This window comes from Chiloscyllium plagiosum, unplaced genomic scaffold (assembly GCF_037043375.1).
Source record: "Chiloscyllium plagiosum isolate Xiang-an unplaced genomic scaffold, Cpla_swu_hap1 HiC_scaffold_9, whole genome shotgun sequence".
Classification (NCBI taxonomy): domain Eukaryota; kingdom Metazoa; phylum Chordata; class Chondrichthyes; order Orectolobiformes; family Hemiscylliidae; genus Chiloscyllium; species Chiloscyllium plagiosum.
In genome coordinates, this window is record NW_028270147.1 from 5,521,608 (window position 1) to 5,537,029 (window position 15,422).

Here is a 15,422-nt window from a genome sequence, read left to right on the forward strand (position 1 = left end):
GTACAGGACATTGGTTAGGCCACTGTTGGAATATTGCATGCAATTGTGGTCTACTTATCAGAAGGATGTTGTGAAACTTGAAAGGGTTCAGAAAAGAGTTACAAGGATGTTGCCAGGGTTTGAACTATTGGGAGAGACTGAACAGGCTGGGGCTGTTTTCCCTGAAGCGTCGGAGGCTGAGGGGTGACCATATTGCGGTTTACAAAATTATGAGGGGCATGGATAGGGTAAATCGGCAAAGTCTTTTCCCTGGGATTGGGGAGTCCAGAACTAGAGGGCATAGGTTTAGGGTGAGAGGGGAAAGATATAAAAGAGACCTAAGGGGCAACCTTTTCATGCAGAGGGTGGTACGTGTATGGAATGAGCTGCCAGAGGAAGTGGTGGAGGCTGGTACAATTGCAACATTTAAGAAGCATTTGGATGGGTATATGAATAGGAAGGATTTGGAGGGATATGAGTCGGGTGCTGGCAGGTGGGACCAGATTGGGTTGGGATATCTGGTCGGCATGGCCAGGTTGGACCAATTTCTATGACTATGACTCTATAAAGGAACAAGGGACTTTCCCAACAATTGACAATAGTTTCACTGTCATCAGCAGACCTTTAATTCTAGATTCTTTATTGAATTCAAATTCCACCATCTGCCATGGTTGGATTTGAACTCTGATCCCCAGAACATCAGCTATATTTCAGTCCCGCGATAATACCATGAAACCATTGCCTCCCCCATGACTGCTGTTACCCAACACCAGATTCCCTGAAGCAACTGCGCAACTCAGTCATATTGGATGGCAGACTCCCAGGAGAACAGTGGAGATGACTTAGGGACATCTTCAAAGCCTCTGTGAAAGAGGTCAAACATTCCCGCTGACTTGTTAGAGACCCTGGCTTGTGACTGTTCAAAATGGAAAAGGTTCATTCATGAAAGTACTGAGCAGACCGAGGGACTTTGTCAGGAATGGACAGAGCTGGTGTTGAGAGGCCCCAGGAACGCTCAGGCCTCCAATGATATCCCATCTCCCTGCTCCTTCAAGCTTACCCTCCTCACCTGTGGAAGAGTCTGGAGATCACACGTTCAAACACACAAACAAGAAACAAGAATAGGTCACACAGCCCTTCAAACCTGCTCCACCGTCCAATAAGACCAGAGCTGATCTGATCTTAAACTCAACTCTACACTCCTGCATTTCCCCGATAACCTTTCATGCCTTTGGTTTTCAAGATTCTATCTCTCTCTGTCTTAGTAAGATTTAAAGATTCTGTATCCACTGCCTTTGAAGGAAAGGAATTCCAAAGACTCTTAACTGTATCATCTGGCAAAATGGCGGCAGAGTAGCACCCTCCACCCGGAGATTATTCCTTGTCTTTCCTCTCTTTTTTTGCTCTCACTTTAGCAATCCTGGAGCAGAGAGGGGGAATCCCGAGTCCCGGAGCAGGGAGAGGGGGAATCCTGAGTCCCGGAGCAGAGTGAGGGGGAATCCTGAGTCCCGGAGCAGGGAGATGGGGAATCCCGAGTCCCGGAGCAGAGTGAGGGGGAATCCCGAGTCCTGGAGCAGAGTGAGGGGGAAACCGGAGTCCCGGAGCAGAGTGAAGAGGAATCCCGAGTCCCGGAGCAGGGAGAGAGGGAATCCCAAGTCCCGGAGCTGGGAGAGAGAGAATCCCAAGTCCCGGAGCTGGGAGAGGGGGAATCCCAAGTCCCGGAGCAGAATGAGGAGGAATCCCGAATCCCGGAGCAGGGAGAGAGGGAATCCCAAGTCCCGGAGCAGGGAGAGGAGGAATCCCGAGTCCCGGAGCAGAGCGAGGGGGAGCCCGAATCCCAGAGCAGGGAAAGAGGGAATCTGGAGTCCCAGAGCAGAGCGAGGAGGAATCCCGAGTCCCGGAGCAGAGTGAGGAGGAATCCCGAGTCCCGGAGCAGGGAGAGAGGAAATCCTGAGTCCTGGATCAGGGAGAGGGGGAATCCTGAGTCCCAGAGCAGGGGAGAGGGGGAATCCTGAGTCCCGGAGTAGAGTTTGAGGGAATCCCGAGTTCCAGAGCAGGGAGAGGGGGAATTCCGAGTCCTGGAGCAGAGTTTGAGGGAATCCTGAGTCCCAGAGCAGGGAGAGGGGATGGGAGTCCCGGAGCAGGGAGAGGGGAAGGGAGTCCGGGAGCAGGGAGAGGGGGAATTCCGAGTCCCAGGACAGAGCGAGGAGAAGGGACTCCCAGAGCAGGGAGAGGGGAAGGGAGTCCTGGAGCAGTCCAACTTACCATGGTGCAGCTGAGTGCTGGTGCAGAGAGGACTGTGGGTGTAGGGTGGAGTGGGACTGTTGTTGGACTGGGGACTGGGGCCTGGTGCAGGCTGGTAATCCTGGTTGCTCACTGAGTTGCAGGTACGCAATATTGATCTGAAATTCTTCACCGGACTGTAATGTTAATCCTTCAACTCAGTTATTACTATCTTATTTCTAAACTTTTTTTTTAGATGCTATGAGTAATGCTACTACTTTTCTTTTTGTTACTCTTTTGAATCAAAGCTTTGTACCAAGGTACTTGTACCTAGGCTGGTGTCATTAAAGGTAGCCATTGTACTGTACCCCCCTACTGGAGTACAAATGACAATAAGGAATATTCTATTCTACTAACAGAAAATTTCCTCATCTTTGTCCTATTTTTAAACTATGATCTATCCCATTATCCATCTCATAACAAATTGGAATGGAAGGAAGTCATCTTCGGTCCTGAATGTCATGCTGAGAGAGAGAGAGAGAGAGAGAGAGAGAGACATTGAAGAACTATAGATGTACCTTCCCTGTGGCCTAATCATTCTTTAATTAAATATAATACCAACCAGGATCAGATGTTTGAATGGGTAGAAATCGGAGATGCCTCCCCTTGATTTCATGTCATTAATAATATCTTCCTTTTTAATGAGCTTGTAAGGATGATCCTCAGTCACATCCTGGTCGATCACACACTGAAAAATTTCTTGAGTCCTCGAGGTCAGAACAAGAGGAATAACATCCTCATTGAAGGCTGCAAACAGGATTTAATCTCATTTACTTTAGAGTCAAGTCATAGGTTTCTACTTGAAATACATTTTGATTTCAAAGCAATCGTATTAGCACAGGGTCACACTATGAAAAGCAGGTCAACTTGTTACTCTGTTTTATAACAGGTTACAAAGCAAAACCCTGTTGCTTTGGATCAATTCACACAAGATGATCCATTTTAAATGGTTATGGACTAGACCAAACCCCCTAAAGCTATAAGAAGAAGATAGCCTAGACCATAATGTTTTCTTATTTTCAAGACAAGTACCAGGTGTTGCTTTTTGGATGCATTTCAATTGGTCAAACTACCTGGCTTGAAGTAAAATACATTTTATTCATAGGCTATAGTTAAAATTCAACAAAAGAAAGGAGAAATTGGAATAACAATACTATTGGAAAGCTAAAAAAAATAATAGATTATTTAATTACTAAACAATAATTGTTTCAATGCAGTAACATCTCATAAACACAATCCTTGGCAAAGGTAAATTCAGTAAAACAGATCGTCACACAGGCGATTCTCCAGTCCAGGATGAAAAACATTAAGAAAAAACTCTGAGAGAGAGAGAGGGTAGTCTGGAGAGATGTATTGCAGCTTCACGATCCCAGCAACTGCGACTGAAACACTAGAACCAGAATTCCTGGTTCTGTGGGAGTTTGATCCCACCCATTCAGGCTGCTTCTATTGTTCCAATTTAAAAAAAAACCCAAGGCTTGATAAGCTGCTTACTTTATTGGCTCAGTGTAGACCAGTGTAAAAAAGGACAAAACGCACCTCTTATAGCCATAGCATTGTCATGAAATAGCATCAAATGTGATTGGAAAGAGGATTCAATTCTGTAGCTTTCAAATTCAGCAGGAAGGAGGGGACTATGCAGAGAGATGTAGTCCTATTGTGCACTTTGCCATGATCACGGTCAATGTGGGAAGTACCTGTTGAACAGGAAGTACCACCTCCTTTCTTTCCTTGAGCCTGAATATGTTTGCATCATCATTAGCCACGAATGAGTTCCGGAAGACTGGAGGGTAGCGAATGTTGTGCCCTTATTCAGGAAGGGCTGCAAAGAAAAACCTGGGATCTACAGACTAGTAAGTTTACATCTGTGGTTGGTAAGTTACTTGAGAAAATTCTGAGAGATAAGATATGCATGCATTTGGAAAGACAGGGTTTGATTGGGAGCAGTCAGCATGGCTTTGTGTGTGTATCATAAATTTGTTAAGAATTCTCAGATAAAGTGACCAGAAAGGTTGACAATGGCAGGGGGTAGATGTAGCCTTTATGGATTTCAGTAAGGCCTTTAATAAGGTTCCACATGGTAGGCTGCTCTGGAATGTTAGATCACATGGAATCCAGGGAGAGCTGGCAAAATGGTTCCACAATTAGCCTGATGGTCGGAAGCAGAGGATAATAGTGGAAGGATGCTTGTCGGACTAGAGACCTGTGACTAGTGGAGTGCCTTAGGGGATGGTGCTGGGCCCATTACTGTTTGTTATCGATATCAATGATTTGGATGAAAATGGACAAGGCATGATAAGTAAGTTTGCTGATGACACTAAAATAGGAGGGATCGTGGACAGTGAGGAAATTACAGCAGGACCTTGATCAGCTGGGGAATTGGGCTGAGAAATGGTAAATGGAATTTAATATAGATAAGTGTGAGGTCTTGCATTTTGAAAAGTCAAATCGAGGTAGGAGTTTCATGGTGAATGGTAGGGCCTTAAGGAATGTAGTGGAACAGAGGGACCTTGGAGTTCAGGTGCACGGTTCTCTGGAAGTGGAGTCCCAGGTAGACAGGGCAGTGAAGAAGGCTTTTGGCCCATTGGCCTTCATCAGTCAGGGCACTGAGTATAGAAGTTGGGAAGTTATGTTGCAGTTGTACAGGACGTTGGTGAAGCCGCACTTGGAATATTGTTTTCAGTTTTGGTCACCTTGCTGTAAGAAGGATGTTATTGAACTGGAAAGAGTGCAGAAGAAATTTACAAGGATGTTGGCAGGAGTAAAGGGTCTGAGTCATAGGGAGAGATTGGACAAGCTAGGACATTTTCTTTAGAGTGTCGGAGACTGAGGGGTATCTTATAGAAGTGTATAAGATCATGAGAGGCATGGATAGGGTGGATGCACTCAATCTTTTTCCCAGGGTTGGGGAATCGAGGACTCGAGGGGCATCAGTTTAAGGTTAGAGGGGAAAGAATAAAAGTGAACCCAAGGGGCAACTTTTTTACACAGAGGGTGGTACGCATATGGAATGAGCTGCCAGCAGAAGTGAATGAAGCGGGTACATTAACAACATTTCAAAGGCATTTGGACAAATACGTGGATAGGAAAGGTTTAGAAGGATATGGACCAAGTGCAGGGAAATGGGGTTAGCGTGGATAGACATTTTGGTCGGCATGGACCAGTTTGGGCCAACGGGCCTTCCTCTGTGCTGTAGGACTCCATGACTCTCTGATGATCCACAAATTGACGCCACAATAATCAATTTTTCTTTTGGTGTACTGACAGCTGATTTAAAGGAGTGTGCTGCGTGCACATCGTTTGCTATGTTTTCCATAATTCTTGTCTTTCCTCGCTCTGTTGAACAGTTTAGGTTATGTTAAGTGCCTTTGGTGTCTTGTTTTGTCTTTTCCACAGGATGTGGACCTCACCCCCTTCTGAAGGGTATTTGGAGCTGGACAACGAATGCAAACTGATGCCCATGTCCACATAATCTCCAGGAAGAGGTTTGCTTATACCAGACAAGGCACATATTTGCATAAAACCTGAATTAATAAGAGACTTGGCTTGCTGGTGGACACTGCCATCTGGCTGTAAATGTGAGAATAAGAGCATTTTGGAAAAACCAAAACCAAAGTAGATTGCAAGGGGAACTTGAAACAGTGAAAGGAAACAATCAATAGACAGAAAGTGGATGAAGAAAAGGTTGAGGAAAGAAATAATCAGATTTCTAGAGGCTAAACATGTCATGGTGTGAGAACAAAAGCATGGCACTGAGATAAAAGATCTGTTGTGATCAGACAAAAGCTCCGAGCAGGCTTGATGGGCTGAATGGCCTCCTCCTGCTCCTATTTTCTATGTTTCAACATTTTCTCTAAGTTCATTGGTATAGGTAGGAAGCAATATAAAATGCTGTTTTATCTGAAATTCACATTTCAAATCTGGGTGTGATTATTTGGCTCAATCCCCTTTGTGTGAAATTGCAAAAATAAGGTCAATTTGAGAACTGGAGATTTACAGCATCCACAGCTCTTCTGGTTTTTATTACGGAATGGAGATTTTGTTTCTCCCACATATATACATACTGACCTCCCGGCCTCGGCTGGGAATAACTGACACTCTACTAAGAGCAAGCAACTAGGAATTCGACTTGGCCGTCAGTCAGTCATCAGCAGGTTTATCTGCTATCTGTAGTCTGACTTTGTTTTGCTGTTTCACGACAGACTTAGGAGGCTGCGCTGATACTCTAGCCCCATTCTGCTCAGAGTCGCAAAACTTAAAGGTTTTGTCGCAAAACTCAAAGTTCTCCAAGTTTCCTGTCGTGTACCCTGTTCACTGTATTCCAGACGGGTCTAACCAGGATTTTATGTAATTGCAGCCTCACTTCTACGTCCTTATTCTATAGTCCTCCACGTATAGCATCAGTGAATATCAAGTGAAAATCGGTGATTGTGACCGTAATATTGCCGGGATGTTGCTAATACCCATTTGGTTCAGAAATAGCTGACAGTGAAAGAAATCTGCTGTCCTTACCTGGCCTGACCTACATGTGACTCCACACCTACAGAAAAGTGGTGCATTCCACACAGTCCCCTGAAATGGTTGTTCAGTTAAGGGGATATTAAGAATGGACAAAAAATATTGGCCTTGCCAGTGATGTTTACATCTCATTCAAGAGTTAAAAAAAAACTCACTTCCAGATTTGACTCTCTTTGCTGACTTCAAGCGTGTTTTGGACCGAACTCTGTCTTTCAACTTAGTTGTTGGTTTCAAGTCAGTAGGTGTGACGGGTCTAGATACTGCCATGTCACTCTCCTTGTTAGGAAGCTGTAGAAATTAACATGCTACAAGTCAGAAACAAAACTGTAGACTTAAAAAATGCTCATAATCTCAGTAAAATGCTTTGGATAAACTACTCAACAGATGACCTGCATTACCAATGAACTGTATACACTTTTCTATTTGATTAGTATGTACTTTGAACCAATGAAGCTTTAACCCTATTCTGTCAGATCCAACTGTGACTTTAAAATCAAACTGCTCTGAAGAAATACATGTAATGTTGACTCTGGTTATTCTCCACAGATGCTGTTGAGTTTCTCCAGCAATTTGCTTCTTCTCTTCAGTTTGAATTCTACTTCTCTATTGTAACAATGAAAGGCATTTCTATTTATAACAGACCGAAATTGAAGTTTATAAGCATTGGGCCAGCTCCTGTTTTGCCTTTAGGACTGAGGCTTTAGGACTAAATTCACTCAAACTGGGGATCACTGAGCAGGTAATATCTGAGCAGGTGGTGGTGAGCTACATTTAGATGACTGTGCTTGTGGATTTGGAAGGTGCTGCCCAAGGAACTTTGGTGAATTTATGCAGCTCAGTAGTAGCAGCATATTAGCGAGTTTTGAGAAGATTTGTAGCTCAGGTTGAGGTTCTGGTTGTAGGTTTGCTTGCTGAGCTGGAAGGGTCACATGCTGGAAGCGTTTACTATCTGCAAGATGGACTGCAGAAATGTACCAAAGATCCTTAGACAGCGCCTTCCAAACCCACAAACACAGTCATCAAGAATAATAATGTACATGAGAATACCACTATCTCCAGATTTCCCTCTTAACCAATCCTCATCCTGACTTGGAAAATATCACCGTTCCTTCACTGTTGCTGGGTCTGAATTCCCTCTCAGGGCATTGTGGGTCACCCCACAGTGCATGGACTGCAGAGATTCAAGAAAGCACCTCACTTCCACCCGGGGTGGCTCAGCAGTTAGCACTGCTGCTTCACAGCACCAGGAACCTGGGTTCGATTCCAGCTTCAGGTAACTGTCTGTGTGGGGTTTGCACATTCTCCCTGTGTCTGTGCGGATTTCCTCAAATCCTCTATGGTCCCTGTTTGATACCTGATTTTTTTTCTCCTAAATTTTGTTCAAAATGCCTCATGATGCGGCAATATATTAAAAGTCCTACAGCAAATATATTAGACTGTAACACATTGGAGAAGAAGGCCACTTGCCCCATCGACTCTGCTTTGCTATTCAGTGAGATCATGGCTGATCCAATAATCCCCAATGTGGGGCAGATATTCCTGATGAAGAGCTTATGCCCAAAATGTTGACTCTCTTGCTCCTCAGATGCTGCCTGACCTGCTGTGCTTTTCCAGTGCCTCATTTTTTGACTCTGATCTCCAGTATCTGCAGTCCTCACTTTCTCCCAACAATCCTCAACTTCACTTGCCTGCTTTTCCCACGTACCCCTTGTTAACCTTGCTCCATTGTAACGGTGAACATCCTAAGGGCACCTCATTGATATTTTGTAAAGCAAAGCTTATGTCATGTGCCATATAAGAGGTGCTAGGAATGGGTTCCAGTGTCTAGGGCCTGGATACTGAAAGTATGGCTGCCACTAAGAAAGTGATTGAAATCAGGAAGGTCAAAAATGCTGCATTTGAGGAGCACAGAAAACTCAAACAGTTGTGGGGCTGGAGAAGATCACAGAGATAGGGAGAGGGAGACGCCATGGAGGGATTTCAATTTTGCCTCAAATTGGTCAAAGAACCAAGGAATTAAAAAAAAATTAAACTGGATCCTGCTGTGGGTTAGATCATCAGTTTAGATGCACTCAGCAGAAATTTCTGGAAAAGAGCAACAGGTCATAGAGTCACAGAGATGTACAGCATGGAAACAGGCCCCTTGGTCCATCTCTTCAATGCCAACCAGGTATCTTAAACTAATCTAGTCCCATTTGCCAGCATTTGGCCCATACCTCTCTAAACCCTTCCTATTCATATACCCATCCAGATGCCTTTTAAATATTGTAATTGTACCAGCCTCCACCACTTCCTCTGGCAGCTCATTCCATACACGTACCACCCTCTGCGTGAAAAAGTTGCCCCTTAGGTCCCTTTTAAACTTTTCCCCTCTCACCCTAAACCTATGCCCTCTAGTTCTGGACTCCCCCATCTCAGGGTGGCAGCATCTGTGGAGAGAAATTAAGAAATAAAAGCTTCAGGTAAAATAACCCTCCGTTCAGAGGAAAGGTCACTGGACCCGAAATGTTAACTCTGATTTCTCTCCGCAGATGTTGTCAGACCTGCTGAGCTTTTCCAGCAATTTTTATTTTTGTTTCTGACCTACTGCCGCCACAGTTCTTTAGGTCTTAGGTGCACTCAAAGTTGCTGAGACTGCAGCCCATTCACACACTCCAATGAATGTCACACCATTATAGGTGCCATCTTCCGTATTGCAGCACAGAAGGAGGCCACTCGGCCCGTCGTCTACACCAGTTCATCAAATGAGCATCTCCTCCTGGTTCCCTTCTCCCTCAAACTGTGCGCTTTCTCCCTTTATGAAAACAACAGTCTTTTACTGAGTCTGCCTCCACACCATCAAACACATCGAGTTGGTCTGTGCGATGCTGTAAAACCGGTATCAAGTTGAGGAATCAGTTGCACCTTAGACCAGGAGGGAGACAGAAGCCTCTGGCCCCTGAGCAGAATAGGTTTTTTATTTTTTTTTAATCTTAAAATAAGACATCCCCTTAAACCTGGAGAAAGTGAGGAGTGCGGATGCTGGAGAGTCAGAGTCGAGAGTGTGGTGCTGGAAAAGCACAGCGGGTCAGGCAGCATCCGAGGAGCAGGAGAGTCGACATTTCAGACATAAGCCCTTCATCAGGAATACTCGAAACGTCGATTCTCCCGCGTCTCGGATGCTGCCCGACCTGCTGTGCTTTTCCAGCCCCACTCTGATCCCCTCAAACCTGTTCCCCCCCCCCCACACACGATGTGTTTATTTTCTCCAATCTACATTTCCCTGGGGCGGGGGGTCACTTACATTCATCCCTGGCTCCGGGCGGCTCCTCCTTTGTTGTCTCTCAGACTCTTCCGGCGTCTTTCGTCTCCATGGCGGTTGCTAGGAACCACCGGAACAAACCGCTGATTGACAGACCCTCCAACCAATAGCGGAGCCGGCGGGCGGCAGCACGCGCTCCGCTGGAAGCCGCTGCATTGTGGTGGCGCCCTGCAGCCTCTCTCCGCGGTGCTGCAGACGCCGGGGCTTTCGGCGGCGGTATTGAGCTGGAAGCTGGACTCTCGGAGGGTTGCAATGCCCAGTGCGGGTGCACCCATTCCTGGCCATTCCTGGGTTGGATCATGGAGGGAGCAGCCCTCACATTGGTCAGAGGGCAGGACTGAGGGGCTGCTGCACTGTCTGAGGTGCCATCTTTCAAATGAAACCTGAGGTTCTGCCCTCGAGCTCTCAGGTGGATATAAAAGATCATTTGGCATTAGTCAAAGACCAATTTTAGTTCTCTAACAAACACTGAAACACCCTCCAAAATGAACTAGAATTCCCACAGTGTGGAAACAGGCCCTTCGGCCCAGCTTGTCCGCACCCGAACCGCTGAAGAGTAACCACCCAGACCTGTTCCCCTATTACTCTACATTTCCTCCTCACTAATGCACCTAACCTACACACCACTGAAAGCTATGGGTAATTTAGCATGATTCTAGATTATAGTGGTGCTGGAAAAGTTCAGGCAGCATCTGAGGACAAGAAAATCGAGGTTTCAGGCAAAAGTCCTTCATCAGGAATACAGCATGACCAATTCACCTAATCTGCACATCTTTGGATTGTGGGAGGAAACCCACACGGAGAACATGCAAACTCCACACAAACGGTTACCCAAGGCAGGAATCGAACCCAGGTCCCTTGCACTGGGCCAGCAGTGCTAACCACTAAACCACAATGCCACCCCTCTAGTTATTATTCCATTGCTGTTTGTGGGAGCATACCATGTGCAAATTGACCCCCTTGTTTTCAATGTTACAGCACTCATTGGTTCTAAAGCAGTTTTGACATCTTCTGGTCATAAAATGTGAGTTCTCCAACGACATAGGTAGGAAGAGAGATGGGGATATAAAGCAGAAATTCAGGGAGCCAAAGTGGAAATTTGGAGCTGGAACAAACAGTTGCCCCCCACTTACCTCTGTCCAAGGCCGCAAAGGAGCCTTCCATATCCATCAAAGTTTCACCTGCACTTCCATACATGTCATTTACTGTATCCCTTTGCCCGATGCGGTCTCCTTTACATTGGGGAGACAGGACGCCTACTCGCAGAGTGCCTCAAAGAACATCTCCAGGATACCCCCACCGACCAACTCCACCGCCCCATGGCTGAACACTTCAACTCCCCCTCCCATTCCACCAAGGACATGCAGGTCCTGGGCCTCCTCCAGCGCCACTCCCTGACTGCCCAATGCCTAGAGGAAGAAGGCCTCATCTTCTGTCTCAGGGTCCTCCACCCCCATGGCATCAATGTGGATTTCACCAATTTCCTCATTTCTCTGCCCCCACCTTATCCCAGATCCAACCTTCCAATTCGGCACCGCCCTCATGACCTGTCGTATCTGTTTATCTTCCTTCCCACCTATCCACTCCACCTCCCCTCTGATCTATCAGTGTTATCCCCATCTCCATCCACCTATTGCACTATCACCTACCTTCCCGACACCGCCCACACTCCTCCCATTTATCTTACTATCCCCTTGGCTCACAGCCTCATTCCTGATAAAGAGCTTTTGCCCAAAACGTTGACTCTACTGCTCCTCAGATGCTGCGTGACCTGCTGTGCTTTTCCAGCGCCACAGTGTCGACTGTATGTAGACAGACCAACAAGAGGCGAGGCCACATTGGATTTGGTACTGAATAATGAACCAAGCCAGGTGTTAGATTTGGAGGTAGGTGATTACTTTGGTGATAGTGACCACAATTCAGTTATGTTTACTTTAGCGATGGAAAGGGATAGGTATATACTGATGGGCAAGAGTTATAGCTGGGGGAAAGGCAAATTACAATGCAATTAGGCAAGACTTAGGATGCAGAGGATGGGGAAGGAAACTGCAGGGGATGGGCACAACTGAAATGTGGAGCTTATTCAAGGACCAGGTACTGCGTGTCCTTGATAAGCATGTACCTGTCAGGCAGGAAGCAAGTGGTCGAGCGAGGGAGCCGTGGTTAACGAAAGAAGTTGAATCTCTTGTCAAGAAGAAGAAGAAGGTTTGACAAAGGGTCAGTTAGACTCGAAACATCAGCTCTTTTCTCTCCTTACAGATGCTGCCAGACCTGCTGAGATTTTCCAGCATTTTCTCTTTTGGTTTCAGATTCCAGCATCCGCAGTAATTTGCTTTTATGTAAGAAGAAGGTTTGTGTAAGGATGAGATGTGATGGCTCGGTTAGGGTGATTGGGAGTTACAACCTAGCTAGGAAAGACCTAAAGAGCTATTGCTGGGGGAAAGGGAATTATGATGCGATTAGGCAAGATTTAGGATGCATAAGATGGGGAAGGAAACTGAAAGGGATGGGCACAGTTGAAATGTGGAGCTTATTCAAGGAACAGCTACTGTGTCCTTGATAAGTATGTCAGACATGAGGAAATGGTCGAGCATGGGAGACATGGTTTACTAAGGAAATTGAATCTCTTGTCAAGAGGAAGAAGAAGGCTTATGTTAGGATGAGACGTGAAGGCTCAGAGCAATTGAGAGTTACTAGTTGGCCAGGGAAGACCGAAAGAGAGAACTAAGAGCCAGGAGGGGACATGAGAAGTTATTGGTGGATAGGATAAGGCTTTCTATAAATATTTAAGCAATAAAAGAGTGACTAGAGTAAGATAAGGCCAATCAAGGATAGTAGTGGAAAGTTGTGCATGGAGTCAGAGGAGATGGGGAAGCACTAAATGAGTATATTTTGGAAGTATTCACACTGGATAAAGACAATGTTGTTGAGGAGAATACTGAGATACAGGCTATTAGACTAGATGGGATTGAGGTTCACCAGGAGGAGGTGTTAGCAAGTCTGAAAAGTGTGAAAATAGATAAGTCCTCTGGGTCGAATGGGATTTATCCTAGGATTCTCTGGGAAACCAGAGAAGAGATTGCTGATAGCTTTAGCCTTGATCTTTATGTTGTCATTGTCTACAGGAATAGTGCCAGAGGACTGAAGGATAGCAAATGTTGCCCCCTTGTCCGGGGAGTAGAGGCAACCCTGGTGATTATAGACCAGTGAAACTTTCTTCAGTTGTGGGTAAAGTGTTGAAAAAGATTATAAGAGATAGGATTTCTAATCATCTAGAGAGGAATAAGTTGATTAGGGATAGTCAGCACAGTTTTGTGAAGGGTAGGTCGTGCCTCACAAACCTTATTGAGTTCTTTGAGAAGGTGACCAAACATGTGGATGAGGGTAAAGCGGTTGATGTGGTGTATATGGATCTCAGTAAGGCATTTGGTAAGATTCCCCATGGTAGGCTATTGCAGAAAATACAGAGGTGTGGGATTGAGGGTAATTTAACAGTTTGGATCAGAAATTGGCTAGCTGAAAGGACAGAGGGTGATGGTTGATGGGAAACATTCATCCTGGAGTTCGGTTACTAGTGGAGTACAGCAAGGATCTGTCTTGGGTCCACTGTGAGATCAAACAGTGAAGGGGAGGGCAGGGATTAAATCAAAATAGAGTTGGAGGGGGAAATCAAACACTCCACTCCCTGTGGCACCCACCTCTCCCTGAACAGCTCAAGTGTGTTAGTGGACACCACGTGCTCCTTCTCCAGGGACACCCAGGCTCTGACATAACTGCGGAAAAGGGGCAGGCAGTCGGCCCTAACGACCCCCTCCACGGCCCACTACCTGGACCTGTTTATGGCCAGTTTGGCCAGGCCCAGGAGCAGACCCACGAAGAATTCCTCAGTACAACACACTCTTTTAATCAGTTACAACAAGGTTACAATTTTCTGCTCAATTGCACATTTGGTCCTAATTTTTTGCTGCATTCAGATTTTACTTTTGTCACTTTTAATATCCTCAGCAAATGTCACCAGTCTGCATAGAACTTGTCGCAAAAGCAGAATGCTGGAGAAACTCAGCAAATCTGTAAAGAGAAAAACAGAATTAACTCTGTCCGTGATTTTCTGTCTACACATGCTGCCAGACCTCTCCTGCACTTTGTTTTCATTGCAGATTTCCAGCATCTGGAGTTCAGTTTTATTTTCATGCTGAATACAGTATGTTCAGGCTGTTGGAAACAAAATAAACTTTAGGCAAAATCAGCCAAATTAAACATAACTCAAAAAAACTCATTAACAAAACCAGAGGATCAAATTTAAAACTCTTTTGTCTGGGAAATAATACAGTCTAGCCCATGCCTGGTGCTCAATGGTCTCAAAGCTCTGCGAGTACTCACTAAAAACGGGAACATAATAAAAATGTATTGATCAAACCATTGTAAGTTAACTGCCCATTTTCTGTCCTCCTGTGAATCAGCCATTATCTAGCTCCAATAGATCTCACTTACTTCATGGTGGAATGAAGCCAGGAGAGTGAACCCAAAACAACACTATCAATTGAAAAGAAAAAGAGTAGGCAAAATGGAGTAGGCCATTCAATATGACTATGGCTGATTATCCAAGTCTGCATCCTGTTCCTACTTTCTCTTCACATCTTTTGGTTTCTCTAACACCAAGAATTCTATCTACCTCCTTTGTGAAAACAGTTTTTGCTTTGGCCTCAACTACTCTTTATAGCAGAGAATTCCACTGTCTCTCCATTCTCTAGGTGAAGAAATGTCTCCTCATATCAATCTTAAATGGTCTATTCCATATTTGTAGACATCTTCCTGGGCTCCTCAGTCATAGTCATAGAAGGGGAAAACAGACCCTTTGGTCCAACTCGTCCATGCCGACCAGCTATCCTAGTCACATTTGCCAGTACTTAGCCCATGTCCCTCTAAATCCTTCCAATTCACATACTCATCTAGATACCTGTTAAATGTTGTAATTGTACCAGCCTCCCATCAGGAACATCATTCCTGCATTTACCCTGTCTAGTCGTGTTAGGAATTTATACATTTCAGTGAGACTCCCACCTCTTATTTTCCCTAAACTCCAATAAAGAAATCCTAATTGTTTCAGTACCTCTTCATTTATCAGCCCTACAGTACCTTCCATAACCACTGGACATTCTGACACAGTCAATGAAGTATTATTGAATTATAGTCACTGTTGGAATGTTGTAATGAAACTCAACAAACTCCCAGAAACAGTGTAATAGTATCCAGATCATCTGTTCTTGTGATGTTGTTGGAGGGATAATTATTGGCCAGGACACCACAGAGAACTCCAATACTCTCCTTAACAGTTTGCCAT

The 15,422-nt window shown here is 45.2% G+C and overlaps 1 protein-coding gene across 1 annotated transcript in view; it reads right to left on the reverse strand.

Annotated features, from left to right (window-relative positions):
• Positions 1–7,122, reverse strand: part of dnai3 (dynein axonemal intermediate chain 3) — a 131,542-nt gene extending 124,420 nt beyond the window's left edge. Inside the window, exons 1-2 of the mRNA XM_043700114.2 lie at positions 6,936–7,122; positions 2,825–3,009 (exon numbers count right to left, since the gene is read on the reverse strand). Coding sequence (XP_043556049.2) covers positions 2,825–3,009; positions 6,936–7,047 — 297 coding nt within the window. The 5' untranslated portion in view covers positions 7,048–7,122. The remainder of the gene's footprint in view (positions 1–2,824; positions 3,010–6,935) is intronic.
• Positions 7,123–15,422: the final 8,300 nt, after the last annotated feature.